The 22338-nt window shown below is 39.3% G+C and overlaps 2 protein-coding genes and 1 long non-coding RNA gene across 4 annotated transcripts in view; all 3 read right to left on the bottom strand.

Annotated features, from left to right (window-relative positions):
* Positions 1-1253, bottom strand: part of LOC110040177 (uncharacterized) — a 12217-nt gene extending 10964 nt beyond the window's left edge. The window contains exon 1 of the mRNA XM_020745371.2: positions 1-1253. This exon is cut by the window's left edge and continues 1276 nt beyond it. Within this exon, the coding sequence (XP_020601030.2) occupies positions 1-395 (395 nt within the window). The 5' untranslated portion in view covers positions 396-1253.
* Positions 1254-2323: 1070 nt separating this feature from the next.
* Positions 2324-18402, bottom strand: LOC110040173 (uncharacterized). 2 transcript variants are annotated; one of them, XM_089284716.1, is made up of 2 exons: positions 16617-18402; positions 2324-4472 (listed from the first exon to the last, which is right to left on the bottom strand). In XM_089284716.1, the coding sequence occupies exons 1-2, from the start codon at positions 18243-18245 to the stop codon at positions 4353-4355; spliced, it is 1749 nt and encodes a 582-aa protein (XP_089140842.1). In that variant the 5' UTR covers positions 18246-18402; the 3' UTR covers positions 2324-4352. The 2 variants fall into 2 exon arrangements, with proteins under 2 accessions (XP_089140842.1, XP_089140843.1); XM_089284717.1 differs by lacking the exon at positions 2324-4472 and adding an exon at positions 10897-11107.
* Positions 18403-19209: 807 nt separating this feature from the next.
* LOC149115158 (uncharacterized) lies at positions 19210-21015 on the bottom strand. Its single transcript, XR_016206004.1, has 2 exons — positions 20443-21015; positions 19210-20288 (listed from the first exon to the last, which is right to left on the bottom strand). It is a non-coding gene; the product is annotated as an uncharacterized LOC149115158 (long non-coding RNA).
* Positions 21016-22338: the final 1323 nt, after the last annotated feature.

A 22338-nucleotide genomic window follows, 5' to 3' on the forward strand; every position in this document is an offset into this window, starting at 1 on the left:
TCTTTAAATCTTCCTTTCGCGTCGGAAAGCGCCCTCGTAGCTGATTCATCCAGGTCAGTAAGGTCCAACTTTCTCATTGCTTTGACGAGAGAAAATGCTTCATCACAAGCGGCTTGCGTTGTTGCCGCACCGTGCTCGGTTGTGGACCTTGCCTTATTAAACACTTCATACAGCAACTCGATTCCTTCCTCAAAGAAGCTGATACTCGCTAGCAAATCTTTTCTTGATAATCCATCCAACTTAGACTTGATATCGCCAATTTCACGAACGATCAATCCACGAAATTTCTGATCTGTTATATCGCCATCTTTTAGCTTCTCCGCTGCCTTATCTCTGCCTTTATTCACAAGCAAACCAATAGTGGCTTTAAAAACAGCGGTCGCAATCGAAGACATAATCGTCAAGTAAAGAATTTTAAAATCTTTTTTTTTTCTGTTTTGCTCCTCAGTCACGAAGCTATTCTCTGCAGCGGCGTTGTATACGGAAATGAACGAATCAAAAGGTGTATCTATCTATAAGAATATCGAAACAAAGAGTTATTAAAAAAAAGTTCTAGTCCAGTGCCTCACAAAAGACTAAGGAATGAATTTTGCTGACGCAATGTTCACTCAGCTTTATGGAGCTATAAAAAATACTAGTGCAACTCTATCTGAAGGACTGAAAGATTGGCCCTAAAAAAGTTGACTTGATAAACACTTGAAACTAAGAAAGTGAAGCTATTTTGCCTCAGGCTCGGCTAATAAAGATAAGCAAATCCTTAAAAAGTTTAAGCTGTCGTCTGTTCCCTTTTCATTTGTAAGTTAACACTTTTTCCTATTCGTTTTTCAACAAAATCTTACCAACAAAAAATCAAAGAAACCGTTGAACGAGCTCCTTAGTTTTGTTCAATCCTTCACATACAAATGGGCCAAATATGAAGCAAAAATCAGGCGACATGTGAAAGGCAGCGGTACAAAATGTGCGAGAAATCGAAAGTTTTGGGAAATGACATATAACCCGTACTTCATTGATACGTTATATTCTATAAGAGTTAGAGAAAGTGATCCAGCTTGCAGACAAGCTCAAGTAGAAAGAAAAGCTGCCGTGTTGTGGCACTGAGAGCTCAAGTGAGTTTGAACAAAGTAATGATGCATGGCAGAGATTCAAGTTGTTATCGTTTGAAGTGGGCTGCTCGATCATAACATGGCAGTCACACTCCAAGCCGTCCAGACTCAAAGACGCCGTCATATCAATGAAAGTGCTTTCATGTGACGCTGCATGTACTGCAGCATAAAAGTGACTTTGTTACGAGTTTTTACCCGAATTTCATGTCAGTCCTCAGATCAAAGAACAGTATTTCATAACTTTCCTTCTTGGGTTTGTGTAATTAAGGTATAAAACTCATTAGTTGATAATCTAGATCGAGGGATGCATTTTTTCCTCATTTATTCAGAGCATTCAATAATCGTACTTTGCCAAAGGCGGTGAATCAACTGAAACACCAACAAACGAGCATGTAACTGACCTGCTACAAAAGGGTTTCTGTAGGACTTCTGTATGGCTGAGGATGTTTCTACCTTTTTGAGTAGCATAGCCTGATATGAACTCACCAAACATTATCAGTTTTTAAACAAAATCTCGACGCGTCCTGTGTGCGGCATTCAAACATTTTATTCAAACGAAATCCATTAGTGACCCAGACTGGAGAGACTGTTGACCCTAACCAGGTATTACGTCAATTGTCTTAAGTTTGTTTTCAAACAAGATTGAATATATTTTTAAACTATTTGTCTCACGCAGCCGTTGTCAACTGCAAACAATAAAACGGAATTACCAATTCCGGAGAAACACAAATAAAGCTTAAGTTGAAGCCTGTTTATGAGTTAATGCTTTGTACGTCAGATTTTAGAAACTGTTGCACACTTATACTTAAAACACTAAATAGTTTCCTTGTGGTATTTGACATGTTTAACGATAAAAAAAGTCGTGTAGTACACCCTACTTTTTCTGGGAGTTGTTAGGAATAACATTGAAGAAACAACAAGGAGTCGCTTAAAAACGAAGGGGTTATACAGGAAATAGTTGTTTTGGTTGTCATGTAGATTAGCCTATAAGCGGGGGCAATTATTAACGAGGCGGGTGGTGAAGGCTTATAATTGGAGTTTTATGGAGCCAGCCGAATTGTCGCAAAAATGCTTTCAATTTACATGTTTAAACTCAAACAAGTCATGTCTTCAGGATATCGCTCTGATCGGTCAGTTTCCAAGGTAACTGAACAAGACCGAAAAACGCAACCTCCTCTGTTTGATTGTCAAGTGATGAAACGCGGCCCGGACTGCTTGAAAAAACTTCAAAACTTTGAAGACATTTTAATCAACCACAACATCAATATCAACAACATCCTCGATGCCACAGCGCACGTTACTTCAGAAATTGACTCTAATTTAGGCTTTATTGTCATTTTTCCTTACAACTTTTGGTGATTATCTTTTCCGTTTCTTGGCTCGTGTCACACCAATTGTCAAAGATCTACCAGTTTAAACTCAAAAACGTAAAACGGTATCAAGCAAAATCACTGTCGCTTAGCAAAAAGTCACACAGTGGATAGTTCTACTATCGTCTCGTGACGCCAAACGTTCATTGAATTTTTGGTTTTCATGTATTCTGTGTTCAAAAAACATAACATGTCCTGGTAATCACGTGGTCTGCGCTCTCAACCAGTAATGACGAGAGTAGCAAAACTAGTTATGTGTTTGCTTTCTTGTGTTCCTTGAGAAAGCGAAGCTACATATTATCAAATGAAGTAATTATTTTAGCCTATTGTTCGAGCACACTTCAGTATCATGTCCTAAAATAAGTCTGCTTTGCATTTCAGTGAATGTTTGACATTAATATATTTACTTAGGGTGTTATTACAAATATTAACAGTCCGCTCCTTCAGCTCGTGCTATCGCGGTTTCTCTGTTCCTCAGCCCTGTTTTCTGACGGAGTGGAGCTTCTGTTGCGATGATGACGATGATGATGCCGACGATGAAGATGGTGATGATGATAATGACGCGACTTCCGGTTCTTCTCATAAGAAGGGTTCCTGCCACTCTCAGCACTCCTACTGCGGCTGCGCTGAGGACGGTCAGTATTCCTAACACGGCCTGACGTTTTACCTTACCCTACCCCTCATGGGCACTACGCCTCACCTCTTGCTCACCGTCGCTGTCGGAGCTATCACTGTTTGTAAGTGATTTATCTTCTTTAAGGCAATGCCTGTTGCGTGGAATGAAATCTTTGTCACTCTCAGCATATTCTGTGTGCTTTTCAGCAAGTTTATCCAAGTCGTTTGATCTGCCTGTATGACTTATTTTCTCCTTTTCTTAAAGACCTGCATGTGTTATTATCTTCATCATACTCACGAGTTATACTTCGTGAATTCCGATCAGCGCCGTTCGACTGCAATCTCGTCATTGTGCTCTCTTCTTCTTCAAGGTTGCTTCTTTTTCTCTGAAAGCGAATAATCTTTTCATTTTCTTCCTGTCCTTCGCTATCACTGCCACTAGTCGACTGATATTTACCTCGCTTCTGGTTTGTCGTGTTTCTGTCAATGTTATTGTCAGATGGCTCTGGATCACTCGGTTTTCTAGCTCGTAGTTGATAATCAACAGAGGAAGTCTTTTTATCGTCTATCCTTGGTTTTTCTTCAAAGGCTCGTGTTGTTCTGGGTGTCGACTCGTTGTCTTTGTCAGTACTTTCGCCTCTATTTCGTTCCCACAGTGTTTTCATTTTGCTTTTCGTTAAACTCTCGCGTCCTCCACCATCACAAAATGTTCTTTGTAACAATTCTTGGTCCACCTGGGCCTAGACGCCATTGCTTGTGTCAAGAGACATGGAGCATTCGCGTCTTCGAGGAGACCTCGATCGCCTTCGAGGAGACTTCGATCTTCTCCTTAATTGTAGACCTCGAGCTTCTTCGTGGAGACTTTGGTCTCCTTCGTGGAGACTTTGAGGCTCTCCGTGGAGATTTCGATCTCTTTCGTGGAGGGTACGACCGCTCTCTTGAAGACCTTGAACGTTTGTGTGGTGATGCCGAGCGCTTTTGTGATGAATCTGAACGTTTTCTTTCAAACGATGCGACTCTCCTGTGTGGAGCCATGGGCCGGCCACGTGAGAACCTTGAACGTTCTCGTGGAGATCTCGCGAGTCGCACTTATGTCCAGGATTGAACGCAAGTATTGTTTAATCACTATTTCATATTTGCCAGGCTTATTTGGCATTTTCATATTACTTCATATTTGACAGCATTGTGTGTGTTCTGGTGACTTTTTTTACCAACGAGGACACTTTGTGACGCTTATCATAAGGAATTTGAATCTCATTAGCGTTCAATCCTGGACATATCTGGCGAGTCGTGGGGGAGATGTTGAGCGTCTTGGAAGAAAACGATGTCTCGTGTTGTTACGGGATTCGTTCTGAGGTGAGGATGGTGGGGGCGTGCGATATCGCTAAAAGAATTAAGAAAAAAAAATTGTTACAGGGACGGCCGCCGTTGGGTCATTACAGACATTTGGGGTTTCCTTTTACAATATCAATCAATATCGATCGAACAGTGATATCGATTGGATCGACTTATTTGAGATATCGATTTTTATCAATTGACTTCAATGCATTAGTAATGACAAGATCTTCACCATGTTTTCCCTTCCTCTCAGAATCCTACTATACTTAGAAATCGACAAATATAATCTGATTATTATTTCGTTTTTTTAAAACAACTCTGTCGGACAATTTTGGCACCACGTCAAGGACTTCGCACTCTGACTTCAAAAATGAACTTTTCCAGGTCACATGCTGCGTAAGTTAATGAATAACTAGCTCCTAATTAAGTGTTAAAAAGCGGTGTTAATTATAAACGCGATAACGTACTAATAAAGGGTTCGAGAAGCATGGAATTAAGTTCATCCTGTCCATTAGGAAGTTATCCAGAGGACAAGCCTCCGAAAACAGTGTTTTGAGGTTATTTTTCCTCGTTAAAATTGGAAACGTTTATTAAGATTGAATAATACATTAACTTTATTATCTGAATAACTGGAAGAGCATTTCATAAATTGCAAATTTTAGAGGTTTACGACCTAGAAGATTGTCTTTTAACATTCCTGAAAATTTGACAACATTCGGTTCAAACCCAATGGAGATATCATGTTTGAAACATTGGTGATCCATCTGTTTGGTCGTTTTGAGAAATGAGGCTTAAGAGGCTGTCTCTGTAAAAACCGACCTACTTCGAAAATTCGATTTTTCTCATAAGCTGGGATTTTGAGGCCCTTACCTAGTCAATCACTAAAATGAGTTTTATTTGATTAAAAATTCTATTTGAATTTTTCTGGGATTGATTGAAGTTCGGTCCGCTCGACACAAGTTGCGTGCCTGCCGAAACTGGAAAAATAGCACATATTGCCAGCACTCAAAAAAAAATTAATATTCGCTCAAACGTCCCAATTCTTTTTTTCAATTATAGATATATCATAGTAGTTTGTTTAGCCATGTTGGAATTATAATTCAATACTGTTCCTTCAACGGTTAAAAGAAGATTTTCTTCCCGTTAAATCGAGTTTTGAGCCAAACACGAAAATAGCGCGCTCTACTTTGTAGGCACGTTTTAAAAATGTGGCACCTGTATGAAACTGGTGAACTACATGAATAGAAAGTATAAGTGGCCCTTAACTTACAACAATAATACAATTTGTCTGCCCGCTAGGTTTTCGAAACTAACGACCGCTTAAAGTTCAGGATATTTTGAAAATATTCCAATGAGTAACTAACATACTCGCCTTCGTAAAGTGCTCCTATAAATTTACATAAATCTCTTACCTGGCTTCAAGATTAAAGTTTTGGTCCTTTGTAACGATCCTTAAAACCTAGGTAGCATTAAAACTGCCAGCTTTTCCTTCCAGCTGACGGTTTGTATACAAGGTACATTTATACGTTCCTCAGGATCCGATCTGTGTCGAGCGTGGCGATCACATACTTCAATGTTCTTTGTATTACTGACCATTGTTTTCCTCGAAGCCGGTTTAATCATGTAGAGTTCTCTTGAATTAGAAAGGTTTGTAGAAGCACTCTTTCGAACAACTCTCGGCACACATACTTTTATGAACAGTAAACGGTGATCCGGGGACCCAAATGGGGACTGATAAATGCCACGGCCATTTAAAATTTTGTGTTTACAACAGGTGTTTTAGTTCCCAATCTCCCCGTGAGTATCACATCAGATACTCCCTGTATTAGTTACTCCCTGGAATATTCTCAAAATATCCTGAACTTTAAGCGGCGTAGTTTTAAAACTATTAGCCGGACAAATTGTATTATTGTTGTAAGTTAAGGGCCACTTATACTTTTTATTCATGTAGTTCACCAGTTTCAAACAGGTGCCACATTTTTAAAACGTGCCTACAAAGTAGACCTATTTTCGTGTTTGGTTCAAAACTCGATTTAACGGGTAGAAAATCTTCTTTTAACTGTTGAAGGAACAACATTGAATTATAATTGCAACATGGCTAAACAAACTGCTATGATATATCTATAGTTGAAAAAAAGAATTGGGACTTTTGAGCAAATATTAATTTTTTTGGAGCGCCGGCAATATGTGCTATTTTTCCAGTTTCGGCAGGCATGAAACTTGTGTCGAGCGGAACGAACTTCAATCAATCCCAGAAAATTCAAATAGAATTTTTAATCATATAAAACTCATTTTAGTGATTGACTAGGTAAGGGCTTCGAAATCCCAGCTTATGAGAAAAATCGAATTTTCGAAGTAAAATCAGTCGTCGGTTTTTGCAGAGACAGCCTCTTAAAGTTTTACTTGGGTTTCCGAAATCCCAAATTAGCCCTGTGAACTGGGAGGGGGGAGGGAAGAGACGGGGGGGAGGGGGTATATCGAAAAGTTTGACATAAATGTTCCATACCCGAATACGCAACGTCATAGAAATGTTAATCAAGCATAAGGGACGTATAAGATGATACAGGAAACAATGTCAGGGCCATGATGCATAAGTACACATCTCTAAAGCTTTCCAGTCAAGTATAATTAAAATGTACTGAATTGATACTTTTGGATTGTAAGCAGCCCGGCGTTGCTATGGGCGTTCGGCTATGTTAAAATATAGTTACCAATGTGCAGATTTCTTAATTTAAACGTACATCAAGGAACATTAAAGCAAAATCGTTTCAAAATACCTTTGAAAAAATGTTTTTTCAAGACAAATTTGTATCTGAAGATATGATGCCCCCCGGAGAAACTGGTGAGTTTTATCGACATACATGTTTCCTTTTTACTGAACAAGACCGTACAAATTTTCGAGACTTTCTATCTTATACCAACTCCGATAGCGTTGAAAAATAGTAACTTAGTCATAAATGTAGCGCAAATCCTGGGTTTTAATGGAATGGAAGGACCAGGGGGTAATATTTGTAGTATTCTACTCCCCCCTGGATGTGATGCTAGTCCATCGCAGGCATAAATTCGCCAGTGCTCATTTATAAACCTGGGTACAGAAAACCGTAGTATGGGTACGTTTAGAAACCATTTTCGACCTCAAATGTATTTCAATTCATTTTGTTCATTGGCTATCTGGTTAGGGTGGTCTTATACCTTCAAAAAAAAAAAAAATTAAAATCAATAGCGCTTTACAACAGGTATAATAATAATAAATATTTTCAGGGATAAGGTAAAAATATCTGCAAAGATAAACAACTGCTAAATTACGATGTATGGATAATGTCAAAAACAATAGTATTTTAAATGCGGGATAATCTGAAAATCTAATGAATAATGCATGGCATACTATGTGAGAGCACATCGCACAGGTGTGGTGCTGCCCACTGGAAAGACCGACCACCTGACAGCAGCTCGTTAACATATTAACTTCCCGTGTCCTAGTAAATTGGTTAAAGTAAACATAAATAGTGCGACGCGAGATAAGATGTGAATACAAAATTGGTGATGTTGTATCTACACCTATCTATAGTAAATAATTTAATGCTTTATCTATTTTTCTTTATCAGATTTTCAGTGAAGACTGTATTTCCAGTAATGTAGCCTCAATTTGTCGAAACCGTAAAGGTTTCCTTCAGCAGAGTTCGGACGAAGGTTTGGACGAAAACTGCAAAATAACAGCAAAAAGGGTGACTGACATGGTGGCAGAGCAATTGATTTAATGGTTCTTCCGTTTAACCAACAGACTACTTATTTCACAAATCAAGGTCTGCCGTTCTAAGATTATTTATCTTGAACGTCTCATTGTCTCACGTGAAGCCTGCGTCACACAGAAGACGTTCCTTTAGGACCAAAAATTTACATTTCAAAAGGCGCCATTGAATTACTTGAGCTCACTTGATACGGGGATTCCCCTTGTTCACTCATGTGACGTAAAGATCACAGGACAAGTCAGTTTGTCTGCTGATTGTAGCGTGAGCGAAGGATGTGTTCCCTATCGTGGGAAACCCTCTTAAATTAGCTCGCATTACAAAATTCCCACAAAATTGACTTCACTTGAATGACCCAATTTGTTTAACTATAGACGGTCATCTGCATCAGGCCGGAAATTACGATTAATTGTCAAAAAGACTGGTTGATTTATGCGTGTGCTGCCGTGACATTTGCCTCGCGTAGCATTGTAGATTCCGGGAAACTGGGAACACTTTTCCGAGAACTGGATGCTATAAGCTGTATTGGTCTAATATTTGTTTTCACAGAAGCTTAAAGAATTCATGTTCTTGACCATTTTGCCTTGCTTTCAAAGCAAACAACTCAACCAGAATTTACGTTAATTGTATTCATAAATGAAGAAATTAAGCAAAATAAGACTGGACAACAGGAATGAAACTTATCCGTTGTGATCCTCAATAACCAACTAAACATTCCATGAAAAAGAATACATAAAATTCATACATTTGATCTACGTTGGAAAGACTCACAAGAAAGAGCATCGCATTTAAATACACAACTTAAGTAGTGCTGTGATAAAGGCTAATTAAAAAGGCATTCGTCAGCTGAATTTATCCAGCCCTCAAGCTGGCTCTATTTAATGTGCAGCTAATTTATCAGGTCAGGCTACTTTCAGGTTTCAAGCTGGCTTTATTCAGCCCTCAGGCAAATGTACCTAAGTTGATGCAATCTTATTCCTCGCTACTGTAAGTAAAGTACTCTTTTCAGTGTAATTCGATTGACATCGAAGTTGAAGTTACGAAGAATAAACTTGTGAAGTCTAAGTTCTCTGATTGTCTTTATTTCCCGTTGTAGCAGATCCGACGTTACTTTGGAACCCGTGACAAGTTCCTCTCCCACAGCAAGCGCGTGGGGTTGCTCTGGCTAATTTCTGAGTCGAGTTAATTTCCTAGTTGGGGGAACAGGCGTCGGGAACCCGGGAGAATTGGGGGCGGGAGAAAGGAGAGGAAAGGGCCGGAAACGGGACAGAAATGGGCGGGAAGAGAGAGTTCTAAGAAGGCGGAGATTATTTATTAAGTGTTAAAATATTTTAAAAACAAGAACTCAACATGTTATTTCGCTTACATTTAACCTATTTTGAAACTTCTGGGCCGACGGAAAAACGAAAATGCGCCCTTGCGCTAAAAAAGCTGAGGCCTACTTCCGGTAAAATTGGAAACCCTTTTACAGTGGTTACGTCATAGGTCATGAAATGTTGTTGCTTAAGCTGTCAAAAGACGCGAGTAAGAGGAGCAAGGCTGAAAACAAAGGAAAAAAGGAAAAGAAAACCCCTAAGGAGATTGCGCAGCTAAATGACTAGGATGTGTTTTGAGTCTCCTTATTTCCAGGGGACGGAAGCAAAACGGACGAGGGCGGGAGTCGGGAGATAGAGGAACGCGAAGGGGAGGTTCTGACCCCCTGTCCCCCTCACTTCCTAGAGTCAAGCACAGTAGTTTCCAGCCAGTTAGGTCTCTCAACGCCCATTTCCCGCATTTAGAGTTTAGATCGACAAAACCCGTTGTCACACGTTAATTAAAACATACTCGTAACCATTGTCATGGTTTTTGGAGGCAATAAAGCACTGTTCTCCTCGAAATTGGTAAAACTTGGCAAATAATGCAAAAACTGACATTCCGTCTCGTCGCGGGATTTTATGCCCGCGGCACTCTATACCCGTATTTCTATGTTTGACTAGCAGTGATAAACTATGTCACCTTTGAATCCGATCTCTATTAAACATTTCCATTGAATAACAAGAGTAACCAAGCGCTTACAAAATGGACGTCCTGTTCTGAAAAGCTGTCCAGGCTTCTTTCCGCCATCCTTGTTTCGCACGAGGAGGCAACCTTCCAAATGTGGGGGTGAGAGTGGATTCATTTGAAAAGTACAGAACTCAAACGAGTTTTATCAACTCATTGTTCATACGTTTTGTATTAAACGCAATTAGGAAATTTAAAATAGTCACGGAAAGATAATGTTTCATAAAAACTGAAAGATAACGCTGCCTTTACCATTGCCTTTAACGATGCCCCTCCCCCAGCCCTCCTCCCCCCCCCCCCCCCAACTGGCCTGTGATAGTGAGCTCTCTACCCTGGGGCAGGACATTTGTGGGGCAAAGTAAAAAAAAGATTATTTGTTGCAAAAATTGTTAAATAATTTTAGCACCCTCTTTTATTTTCAGTGTTCTGAACTGATTCCAAGATGTTCTGAAAATTGTTTTGGGTTCAGGCTGAGAAAATTTGGAGATCAATTCGGGACTGTGGATCATGTCGGGTCCGATTTTGGGATCAGGCCATCCCCATAAAATGTTACCTTTCCTATCATCCGTCTGACCTTGTTTATTTTGAAAAAGTAAAATAAAGCATATTCCAGATACAATTTGTGACAAGCATAATTTTACTTTTGATTTAATTTACATACTCTGTTTTAAATACAAAAAAAAAATGTGTTCAAGACTTTATTTTGAATATGAATCTTTTATAACTAATTTTCTAAGCCTGTACATTAAATCGGAAATGTTTGTGGTCGTCGTTCCATCTCTCTCTCAGCATTGGATACTTGGAAATAAAGGTTTCATTAAACAGTATTGTGTCACTGACTCAGGCTTCCTTGGCCAATTTTCTTTTCTTTTATTTTGCCCGTCCGAAAAACCCACTAAAAAGGAAAGGAGATGGGAAACCAAACATTTTATGGGGATGGATTCACTTCTGAAGCTTTGCAGTATCAGTTTTCCATTATCTTTAAACAGGTTCAAGAACATTGAAGAAAAAAAAAACGGGATTGAGTTACCCCCACCCCTAGGGGTGTATTTACACATTAATTTTAAAACTCAAACGCACTAGAGTTCATACATGATTCAGACAAAGCTGTCTACACTTTCAATTTCTTCCAGCAATGAAAACATCAATCAGGTAAAAACACAGCTAGCTACTATGAGCCAAAATGAGTCCTGAATGATGTGTGAATCACTTGCCCATGCAGAGGATAGAAGGGAGTTGGAGGGGGGGGGGGGGTAGCTATGAGCTTTACCATACTGTAGCTAGTGATAAAATAATATATAACAGTAGTGAAGACTTGAAACTTAGGAGATAACTAAACACTACATTTTATTGCAGCAACAAAAATACAAGAAACATGCATCATACACAACAATACAAATGAAATATTTACAATTGATGGTCAAACTGATTAACAAGGGGGACTGTAATCACACAATCTCACAGTTCCCTATACTTGTCATTGGAAAATCTTGAGGAGCTCAAAAGATGGAGAAGCGGAGGCAGGGGCACAGACAGAATTAGGATAGGTCAATCCTTGCTCCAATTATGAGGATGATGCAAAGGAGAGCCCAGGCCCCCTTCCCTAGATCTACCATGGCTTGCTGTCATTGACTTGCTATGCACATTACTAGTTAATGATTACTCCTCCAAGCACAAGGGCATTACTGGGAGAAAATTACCCCAGGCCTTTCTGGACTAGACTACGGGTATTCTCTCTTTCACTTAGTCCATCACGTGTGACTGTAACAAAACCCTTGAGGAAAAAATGGCCAGGCAAAATCCTGACAGAAAGATGTGCTCCTTTCACAAACTTCTCGCCCCCAGAATTTTATGCATCAATTCTTTCCTCAAGGTTTTCTTTCACATCACACACCAGGGACTAAGCAAAGGAGTGATTGCTCATAGTCTATTTCTAGTCTGCACAAGGGCCACATTTTCCAAGTAAAATCCTCAGAGAGTGAGAACCAATATGGCTCATGATAATATTTGCAGTTTATTTTTTGGCAGGTGGCAGGGCATTAGGGAACATTGTTCGTAATGCCCTTAGCCATAATAACAAAATCTGGCCCCAACTATTATCCAGTCACAGTGTGTGTTATATTGTACACCCTCTAGCATTATACAAGCATTATATTATAATATTAAGTGTTCTCTGATTGGATAACTAAACTACATACAATCATGTATTCTACATAATTCAGTACCTTGTTTTATGCAGTCTATTTACTAATTACCGGTAATATGATTATCTATAGTATATAAAAATATTCATTCCAGTAAAAATGAGTAATGCCTATCTTCAGGTTACAGTATATCTCAAAAAAATCTCATTTCTTTACATGGTGTAGTTAGCTAAATTAGACAGAATTTATGAGTGCTTACAAGTCAGCTGCACTACATGAAAAATTGAACTGTTCTTTTAATAGAATGAGAAAATGTAGTCTCACAGAAACATATCATATTTACAAATATGCTGTACTTATAAAACAGGTGGCACACTCTAAATTTAGGAGGTTTTGCAAACCATAAGCTTGACAAGAAGTTAAATGAGCAGTTTTCTGCATGCGTGTAATGCATACTGACACAACTCTTGGCTGTATTCTGCTAAACAACAATTCACACACCCGCTAATTGTCTGACAACTCTCACCATTCTACAATTTGAGAGAAAAGCTCTCATTGAAATGTTAACGCTGCTCTACAGACGCTGATTATCTGTGCACTGTATATTTCCTTTAGTCATGATTATGTCCTCATCATACCCTGTTAAAACAAACGACCCTTCTACAGGGAAGTGAGTTTTTATAAGTTATAAGGTGGCATAATAGCATGACATGTTCAACAATGTTGTTCTTCCTGTGTTTAACCATTACTGGCAGACATTTGACTTAATAAATGAGCAAAAAGTTTCTTAACTTTGAACCAGTTACAGTTAAGACCAAAAAACAGTGTTCTTTGGTTTTCAAATTTTATGGAATAATAATAATAAAAAATAGCATCTATTCTGAGTTCCTGGACACCTGGATAATTAATATCACAGGATATCAGGAAGGCACACAAGACAAGTGACTGGCCGATTGTTAATTTGTTTATGGTAAAGGTAAGAATCATAAGAGTGTCTACAAAGGGTATTATTCACGCCCCTTCAAACGGTTTCAACATTTAACCAACATTCATTCAACAAAAAGTTGAACAGATGTTGGGCTAATGTTGGATGCAAAAACAAAATCATTTGGAGGCCGTTCTACAATGTCAACATTGCGCCAACAAAGGAACCAACACTTTGAGAAATTCGATTGTGAGGAACTAAGGACTAGAAACCAGACTTTCTCTTCCAGATTAAACAAAACTTTTGTGGCCTGATGTCAGCATGCATGTGCTCTACAATTGTTGAATGGAATGTTCAAACCGCTTCAACATCATTCAACATTTTCGAGAACAAAGAAACAGTTGAGTCGATGTTGAATAAAAGTTTAAATCGCTTTAAGTTTGATTCAAAACGCTTCTGACAAGCTTTCAACATTTTTTATGCTTTCAACAATGTTGGATGGCCTGTTCAAACGCGCCCGACATTTGGTTCAACAAAGTGTTCACTGCGTGTTGAGGCAAATGTTGAAACCTTTCAAATGGGCCTTTAGAAACCAATCCAGGAAAGTACTTCATACACTCTACAGTTTAGACGAAGTTTAAAGTGCACCTAACCCCCAGTTGCTTCATGCAGCTTAAAAAGTACAGGTCCAAACAATACGAATTTCAATCGATCAAGACCAGTCTTTTGGTTGAGCTTGTTATAATCATAACATTAGCCATATATCCCTTGATTTGATAAACTAAATGCTACCTAAAAGCTCACTTCTACAAAAGGGTCAAATTTTAGAACAAAGCGCCACTCCAAAAAATATATATATATGCCACAAGATCAACACAGCCCTTGAGTTTTCTTTACAACTTTTAGTTTGCCTGTACCTCCACCTCACATCTAGCTCTCCATTCCTGATTCGCAGCTCGTCTGCAAAGAAGTCTTTCCCATCATTGCTTGAAGCATTGCAAATTGCTCTCAAAGCCTTTTAAATTGCTATTAAAGAAGCTTGTCATGATTGACGAAAGTTAAGAGTCTTCCCAATCAAAAAATAACCCTGACTCCAACAACAAAAAAACATTTTTTTTTTTGCAACAAACTTTGGACATTTAGTCCCTAAATATGTTGGAATGCCTAATTTGTTTTCCATTTTCTTAAGCAAATAGTCAGAGGATTGACTGAGGTGCTATCCTGTTTGGTTCCTGGATATAGGTCATCAGTATACCCCACCCCAGACTTCCTACATGCCGTCATGTAACAATTCAAGCATGATTTCCAAAAGGCACAGCAGTTCCATGATTCAACCCAATGCAAAATGCTTTTTGCAGAAATGCTTCGAATGACAAGTAGTTTCATTTAAGCAAATAGCCATTTTTGGGGTTAGGTGACCTTTAAGTTGCACAGTATATAACATAAATCATACTGGCATAATTGTGTTATAACATAACTTTTCTTATGCATCAGTCAATTCCACTAGTGGTATTATTTGCAAAAAAGAAAAAAAAATTAAAAAATGGCAAATTCTCCAGGTTGGGGACAATTAATAAGTGGGTCAAATGTCCTAGAATAAGGGGGAGAGCAAGAACAAAGGTAAATACCCTGCACCCAGGCTCATCTGGAAAATAACACTGCTCAAAATTTGATAAAATCATATCAAACGGTTCTGTTCACATGTGTGTTTATTCTTCCACTGGTCAGAACATTGGGTGAGAAGATTTGGGTTTGTTTGTTTGTTTGTTTTTATTTAGAAAATAGCACAAAGAAAGTACACACACTGATTGGTTTAAGGTGGTCGAACACAGTTTTCACTTGCGCTTTTGCTGATGCCATTCAGCGCGCGCACAAGGATTGCGAAAAACAAACATGCCATCAATAGAGCGATCATTTTATTTACTCAACACCCGCAGTATCTGTGCTATTTTTCTCTATAATTGAACACAACGTATTGATGGCTTTAGTCTTTCATTACAAAGATATGTTAGAAAAGGTAACGATGCAAAGAACCCAGCAATTTTCAGCTTTTTCTTTCTTACCAAAAGAACCCAGTTAAATGCAGTGCATGCGTAATAAGTCAAAAAATTGCGATTGAATGAAAATTGCACTCTCGGAAATACCCCTATTTCTCGAGAACCACTCATTAGAATTTCATGAAATTTGGCACAAAAATACTTTAGGAAATAAGTAACTGGAGTATTGAAAATAACTGAACTTTAACAAAGGAAATTCTAGATATTCCAGTGAACAATCAACAAGGGATAATTAAAGATCTCTCTGTTAAATTATTAGCAAAATGGGGTTAACTTGTGAGAATCATTACAAACTTGTTGCATGCAAATTATAAAGAAAATCTAATGACTAGATTTTCTGCAAATAAACAAAACCGATTTTAAAGGTCTGTTTATATTTATTCATGTTGCCATGGCAATGGCACATACGTCAGCTTAACCATCAAAAAAACAATTAAGTTTGTGTTGTTAAATAGCTTGCTGCCATTTTTGACGACCGAGGGATCAAGGGTTTTAGAGAAAAGGTGAATGAAACATAGGTATCAAAAACTGTGTTCAGCCACCTTAACATTGTGTTTCTGGAACTCTATAGAGACAGAACTAGCACAAGCTGTTGACAGAATGATATCGCAAGCAAAGAAAATTTACATTTTGATGATCAAAGTAGACAAGTTGTTTTCTTTTTTTGTCACAGAATTTTCCATAAGAAATAGAAAAAATGTTTTCTGTGTTTTTATTGAGTTTCGGTGTAAATCTGTCTGTTGTAGATAGTGAGTAATCTAGCAGTGTCAGGTTGTTAACAAACTGGCGGGTGCTTTTTTACATTTTTTTATGTGTCTGTGAAGAGGATTTAGATAAAACTTTGAATGACTAGGATTAAGACACGAGCAGAATGCCTGGCTATTGCCCAGGAGGAAGATAGACACTGCTGTAATTGAATGATCGATTGTTAATCTATAAATTTACTTCAGTTTTAATTGCATGACAGAAAAACGCTGGTTGTGATGCCTCTAAAGTAAATTGAACTGCTGCTAAAATTCATTAGGATCACTTTCCCTAGCTAATGGTTATATTTTAGATCCAATTTAGGGAAACTACAAAATACAGGGCCACTTATTTACATCTCATTGAATCATAAAAGTGCCTATTGTATTATGCTTCTTTCTGACACGTGTAAACGAGGTGGTCCAAAGTGGCCCTGCGTTCTGTAGCTAATTTCCTTTCTTTTAATACACAAGGAAATGTTCAGTTACAGCCTCATAACATCATATTACTTTTAATGTTCTATATAACAAGTACCTTGTGTTTGTCATCGAGATCTTCCAGAAGTACAGTAATTCGTCCATCCATGGTCACTGTCATTCCTCTAATGGAGCGAATTCCTTCACGGATTTGAGTGCTGCGCACAAAGTCGCCATCTTTGGTGAATATTTCCACATGCAGGCGACCACGGTCGAGTGGCCCTCGTTCCATAGCAGCGATGACGACATGTTCACCCCCCCGGTGAAATGCAATTCGTGCATACCAATAACGTCCTTGGAGTTTAAACTTGTTCAAATGGACGCCGTCTTCACTGAATATGTGAACACAGGAATCATCCTGCTCCACTACCATAACACGGCCATCATTAGCAGCAGTGATATCCCACGCAGTCTTCAATGTTCCTTCTCCAAAAGAACGAACAAACAATCCATCAGTATCGTACACAGACACACTAGAGTCGCTCAGTACCAGTACTTGACTGTTGGTGACTGTCAGTCTGTACCAGTCCTCTCCCCTCACAGGAAACTTGTGATGCAGGTCAGCGGTGTTGCTAAATACATAAACAACAAATCCCTCAGATCCAGTCCTCTTTATGTATCTGACCAGTACATAGATGTTGTCCTGGTTGTCTGTGGCTACATAATAAATATAAAAGTGTGTTTCAGCGTCATCATTAGGGACGCTGAAATATTTTATGAACTGACCACTAGGGTCAAACATCTTTACCTCCTTATAGCCAAACTCTCCAACAATGAATTGTCCGCTGGAATTTGTAGCGATTCCAAGCGGGCTCTTCAGCTTGTGCTCCTTTTCCCCCTCCTGACCAAATGACCATGGTACATAACAGTGCTCCATGTCTTGTTTACGCAGAACTTTAGCTAATCGTCTGTCACGCAAAGGATCAACTTTGCCTTCTCCGATATCAACAGCAGGGCACATCCAGAGAGATACGTCTTTCCCGACTGTTTGCGTTACATCGTAGATGACACGATTCACGTGACAGACACTGGAAATGATCTTTCCGCGTTCATCTTTACCAACCAAACCCCATACTGCCTGAATGCCTTTCTTGAGCTGAACATCAAAACTATTCTGAACTGCTGACAAAGAGTTTAGTTCTTCAACCCACACTCTACATGGTGCTAGTGCGTCCTCGGGGTTGTCTATTGTCTCTAGTATTGTCGCCATAACTCGATACTGCATTGCTAGAATGCGATCTGGTATTTCAAGAGCTTCATTGTTAAAGGCTTCTGATGCTTTTTCTCGGGCGTGTTCGAATCTTTTCTTTGCACTGGAGAGCTTTCTTTTAGCTGATTCATCTAAGCCAGTAAGCTTCAACATTGTCATCTCTTCAGCGAGAGTAAATGCTTCAGCACAAGCTGCTTGTGCAGTTGCCGCCCTGTCTTCGTTCCTGATTCTTGCCTTATTAAACACTTCATAGAGTAGCACAATTCCTTCTTTAAAGGAGCTAATACTTGCTCCCAAATCTTTTCTTGATAATCCATCCAACTTAGACTTGATATCGTCGATTTCAAGGACGATCAATCCACGAAATATTTGATCCGTTATATCGCCATCTTTCAGTTTCTCCGCTGCCTTATCTCTGCCTTTATTTACAAGCAAACCAATAGTGGCCTTGAATACCGCTGTAACGATCGAAGACATGTTAAAGTTTGAAGTAAAGATCTCAGAAACTGTTGCGTTTTCAGTAAAAATGATCTTGTTATGACGTCGCGTCGCAATTATTAGAAAATATGATTCCAAAAACTGCGGGTCAGCATCGGTGCGTGAAATAAAATATCTACTGTACTCGATACAGACTGGACTCCACATAATGTGGACTGAAGAGCTCATGGCTTGTTTGTTTGTTTGTTTGTTTGCTTGTTTAAAAAATCCTAATATTCATCGAAAGCAACAGTCCAGTAAAAGCCAGTTAAGAGAAGTTAGAATAGAAATTTCAAACATTTTTATTCCATTTTAACTCTACAGTATGGGGCCCAGTTCTCGGCCACAAAAAACGTAAACTTGTATTTCTTACCTTGGAATAGCTGTAAGGACTTAAAATTTCACGGATAACTAGCTTCAGCATTCCGTTTACACATGTAGAGCTATCGACTGCTCAACGCTGTTTTCTCCCGAATAATAACGAAAATGGAGGCTTCGTTCGTGGGCCCAGTTATCGACCAGCGGGCCCAGTTCTCGGCCACAAAAGAGTGCATGCGATTCCTCAGAATAAAGAACGCTTTATTACCATTTTTTTGTTGTTAAATCACTTATAAGGCTTGTGTTTTGATATTTCGATCACAAATTATCCTTAAAGAGCACTGTCAGTCATGTTAGAAAAGGAAGTTTTTTTGCACACCTAGTTTTTCTCTTAAGTGCAGTGACGCGAGGCTAAAAAGAGTTGGGTATTTAAAACGGGGTTAAGTCAGAGCTCATAGTTTTCAGCATGCCACCCCATTACAGCTTTATTTTTACAACTGACTTGACACGAATACTCCACACAAAAATATGAGCGCTTTTAGTGTTGAAGGCGAGCAGGGTGGCCGAGAATAGGCAAATACGCAAAAGTACTAAGGAAATATTGAGGAGTGAATTTAGGTCAAAGAATTAAACACGCCAGGAAAAGTTTATATTTAACAGATAGCTTTATCACTCTACATTCTTTATGCCAAGAATTGGCTCATTTGGGCTTTCTAGACGGACAAAATATAAACTTGAATTAAACCATGTAATTCGAGTAGCCGTAAACAAACACGTTTTCTGGGAAACCAAATTCACCTACCTTCGCGTCACCTCGACGTGCTCACAGAAAAAGTCGGCAGGACGAAACAAAACTTGGCAGAACGGAAGACAAGGAATCAAGCTACCTTTGGAAACAATTGCTTTTTATTCAGATTCATTTGTGGCGCGAAAAATAAACGCTGAACAAAAAGTGGCCGAGAACGAGAACTGGGCCCCACACTGTACCGCATGACATTGGCTTTTTAACGACATAACGAATGTTTGATTGTACGTCTCTTTTTTTTATTAGAAAGCTATGCGTTGGGTAGCCTCACAGCACAGTCATTATATTTATAGAAGCGAAAGATTATTTCATTGCATTCTGGTACAAAGCATCCTGCTCTTAACAATTATTTGGACAGCCTAAAGTCATCAGTAATCTACTAATGAGTTTATCTTACAACCACTATCTTATTGCACGAGGTTTCATCTGATATGTTTTGACATTTTTCAAAATTCGTTTTCAACATTAGTATTAAAGTTAAAATGGATTCTTGTCCATGCCTTCCATTTTGATTGGATAGCGTTGAATGCAGTCCACATTTTGTGCAGTTCAGTCCTGTCCAGTTCTCTTCTTTGCACCGCGTTCGTCACATGTCGTAAAGACCAATCTGTGTTCAAGTGATGATTGACAGGGGGGCATCGGGTATTACTGTTTGAGTCAATAAACAGGAAATATGATGATAGGGAAATGTCACCTCTCTAATCGGACATCGCTGTAATGCAGACACATCTCTAAGGCTGACACGGTTGTCTTGCTGGTCCCAGCTGAATTTCAGTTGTTTCTCTGTGCCTGTGCTCTCTTTAATGAGAACACCTCTCTGAAGAAGATAGCAAGATACCAACGAATTCCATACTCCGACGTTTCGTGTTGTTTCTGTTCTGTCCCTCGTTTTTTGTTTTAAATTCTAGAGATCAAGATAGCTGAAATTGACAACATGCCAATAATATCAGTTGCACTTTTGTAGCGCGCCATGCATGGATTTGCTCTCGTGACAACATAAATCATAACTGAAATAAACGAAGCTACAAGATTTGAATTGCGCTTCTAACAAAACATCAAAAAATGTATCCAGACCTTTTAAAACCTGCTCATTTTTGGCGTCCAGATCTTTAATGATGACTAGACAATTTGTGTTTATCCACGATATGAAAGAAGTTACAAATAAACACAAACTGTTCACTCATAGTTCAGTAATGAATGTTTTCATTCCTTGGGTTCCTTCACGTATTTCCTGAGAAGTGACACGTTTCACAGCTTTTCAGAGGTCAAAGTTCACAGAGCTTTTGATTATCGCCAAAACAAACAATAGTTTGTATAGTGTGATCGTCCGGGTGAGTGTAGTTCCGAAAAGAACTGTTGTTGGTGACTGACGTTTCGACAACCTGAGCGGAAGTCATCTTCAGTGTCAAGTGAATAGTGTTTGTCAGTCGATGATCTTATAAGTCTGGTCCGTTGAAAGTGATTGGTCAATATAGCCATGATGGTATTGGCTGAAAGACTCGTGTAAAGTTTGTCATCAGTCATTGGTGGGTTTCGATCCGCCTATTGTTAGTCAAACAGGTCGATTTTTGGTCCGTGTATTGTTAAGTCGGTCTGTTAGAAGTCCGTTTGTCGGTTTCGTTTCCGTCATGGATGAGTCGTTTGTAAGGCGCCGGTAGTTGTTGACATCTGTTTAGAGGCGTTTGTTCTAGGTTAGTGTACCAGCTTTCCAGAGTCAGTCGTTGAAAATAGTTTGTACTGTAGGTTAAGCACTGAGCAGAGTCCCACTCAAAGTTGTGGTTTGTCAGTTGATGATGTACAGCAATGTAATTGTTGGCATCACCATTTCTTGTGGCTCGTTTGTGTTCAGTCAGTCTCGTGTTAAGGTTTCTGCCAGTCTCACCAATATAGGAAGCCTGGCAGTCGGAGCATTTGATCTTGCAAAGTGCTCCCTGTCTTTTGTTAGGTTCGTCTCTGTCTTTCACGTTGGTCAGTAAGTGTCGTAGCGTAGTTGTAGGTTTGTGGGCTACACGAATGTTGTAGGGCCGTAGGATCCGTGAGATGGTCTCAGAAGTGCCCTTAACGTAAGGTATAGTCACTGTAGTAACAGGTGTAGGGTTCCTGTTCGTAGCGTCAGCTTCAGTAGGTCGGTAAATATTTCGTCTAATAAAGTCAGCGTTGTAGTTGTTTTTGTGAAAAACACGTTCAAGGTATCTGTTTTCGTCACGTAAGCTGTCCGGTGTGTCATAAACTAGTTGCGCTCGTCTGGTCAAAGTCTTTATAGTCGTGGTTTTGTGTGAAGTCGGGTTGTAGGATGATTCGTCAAGTTATCTGTCGGTATGCGTCGGTTTTCTGTACACTGTCGTTCGTGGTTCGTTGTTGTCGCGGCTTACCAAACAGTCTAGGAAAGGAAGTTTTCCATTTTCTTCGATCTCTTTAGTAAACTGGATGTCGGCGTTCCGTTCGTTTAGGTGGTCGTGAAAATCGTCAATTTCGTCTTTGTGAACGGCGGTAAAGGTGTCGTCAACGCAGCGTAACCAAAGCCGTATCGTTTGCCGGCAAGTTGCAAGGGCGCGTTCCTCCACGTGTTGCATCACAATTTCTGCGACAACAACAGAAACAGGGGACCCCATGGCTGTTCCATGCAATCGTTTCTAGTGTTTACCGTTGTACTGAAAGTAAGTCGATGTAAGGCAAAGGTTCAGTAAGTCCATGATGTCTTCTGTCGGTAACGGTAGCTTAACAGTAGATTGTGGTATAGCGGTCTCGGTACACTGTAATGCCATTTGAAGTGGAATACTGGTGAACAGTGATTTCACATCAAAAGACACAAGTTTGTAGTCGTCAGGTATCTGTACTGTCTTAAATTAAATAAATAGCGTCAATAACGTTCTCGTAGATTGTAGTTTGCGTCTTGATTTGTCAGTAAGGGGTTGCAGTATGGTCGTCAAGTACTTAGACAGTTGATACGTAGGGGACCCACAGAATGAC

Source organism: Orbicella faveolata, unplaced genomic scaffold (assembly GCF_042242905.1).
Source record: "Orbicella faveolata isolate gen_17 unplaced genomic scaffold, um_ofav_v1 contig_13, whole genome shotgun sequence".
Lineage (NCBI taxonomy): Eukaryota > Metazoa > Cnidaria > Anthozoa > Scleractinia > Merulinidae > Orbicella > Orbicella faveolata.

Coding starts and splice junctions, on each gene's coding strand:
- LOC110040173 (XM_089284716.1), bottom strand. CDS start 18,245: ATGTCTTCGATCGTTACAGCGGTATTCAAGGCCACTATTGGTTTGCTT. Junction 4,473..16,616: donor ATCTCGATGACAAACACAAG/GTACTTGTTATA, acceptor TAATTCTTTTAG/CGATATCGCACGCCCCCACC.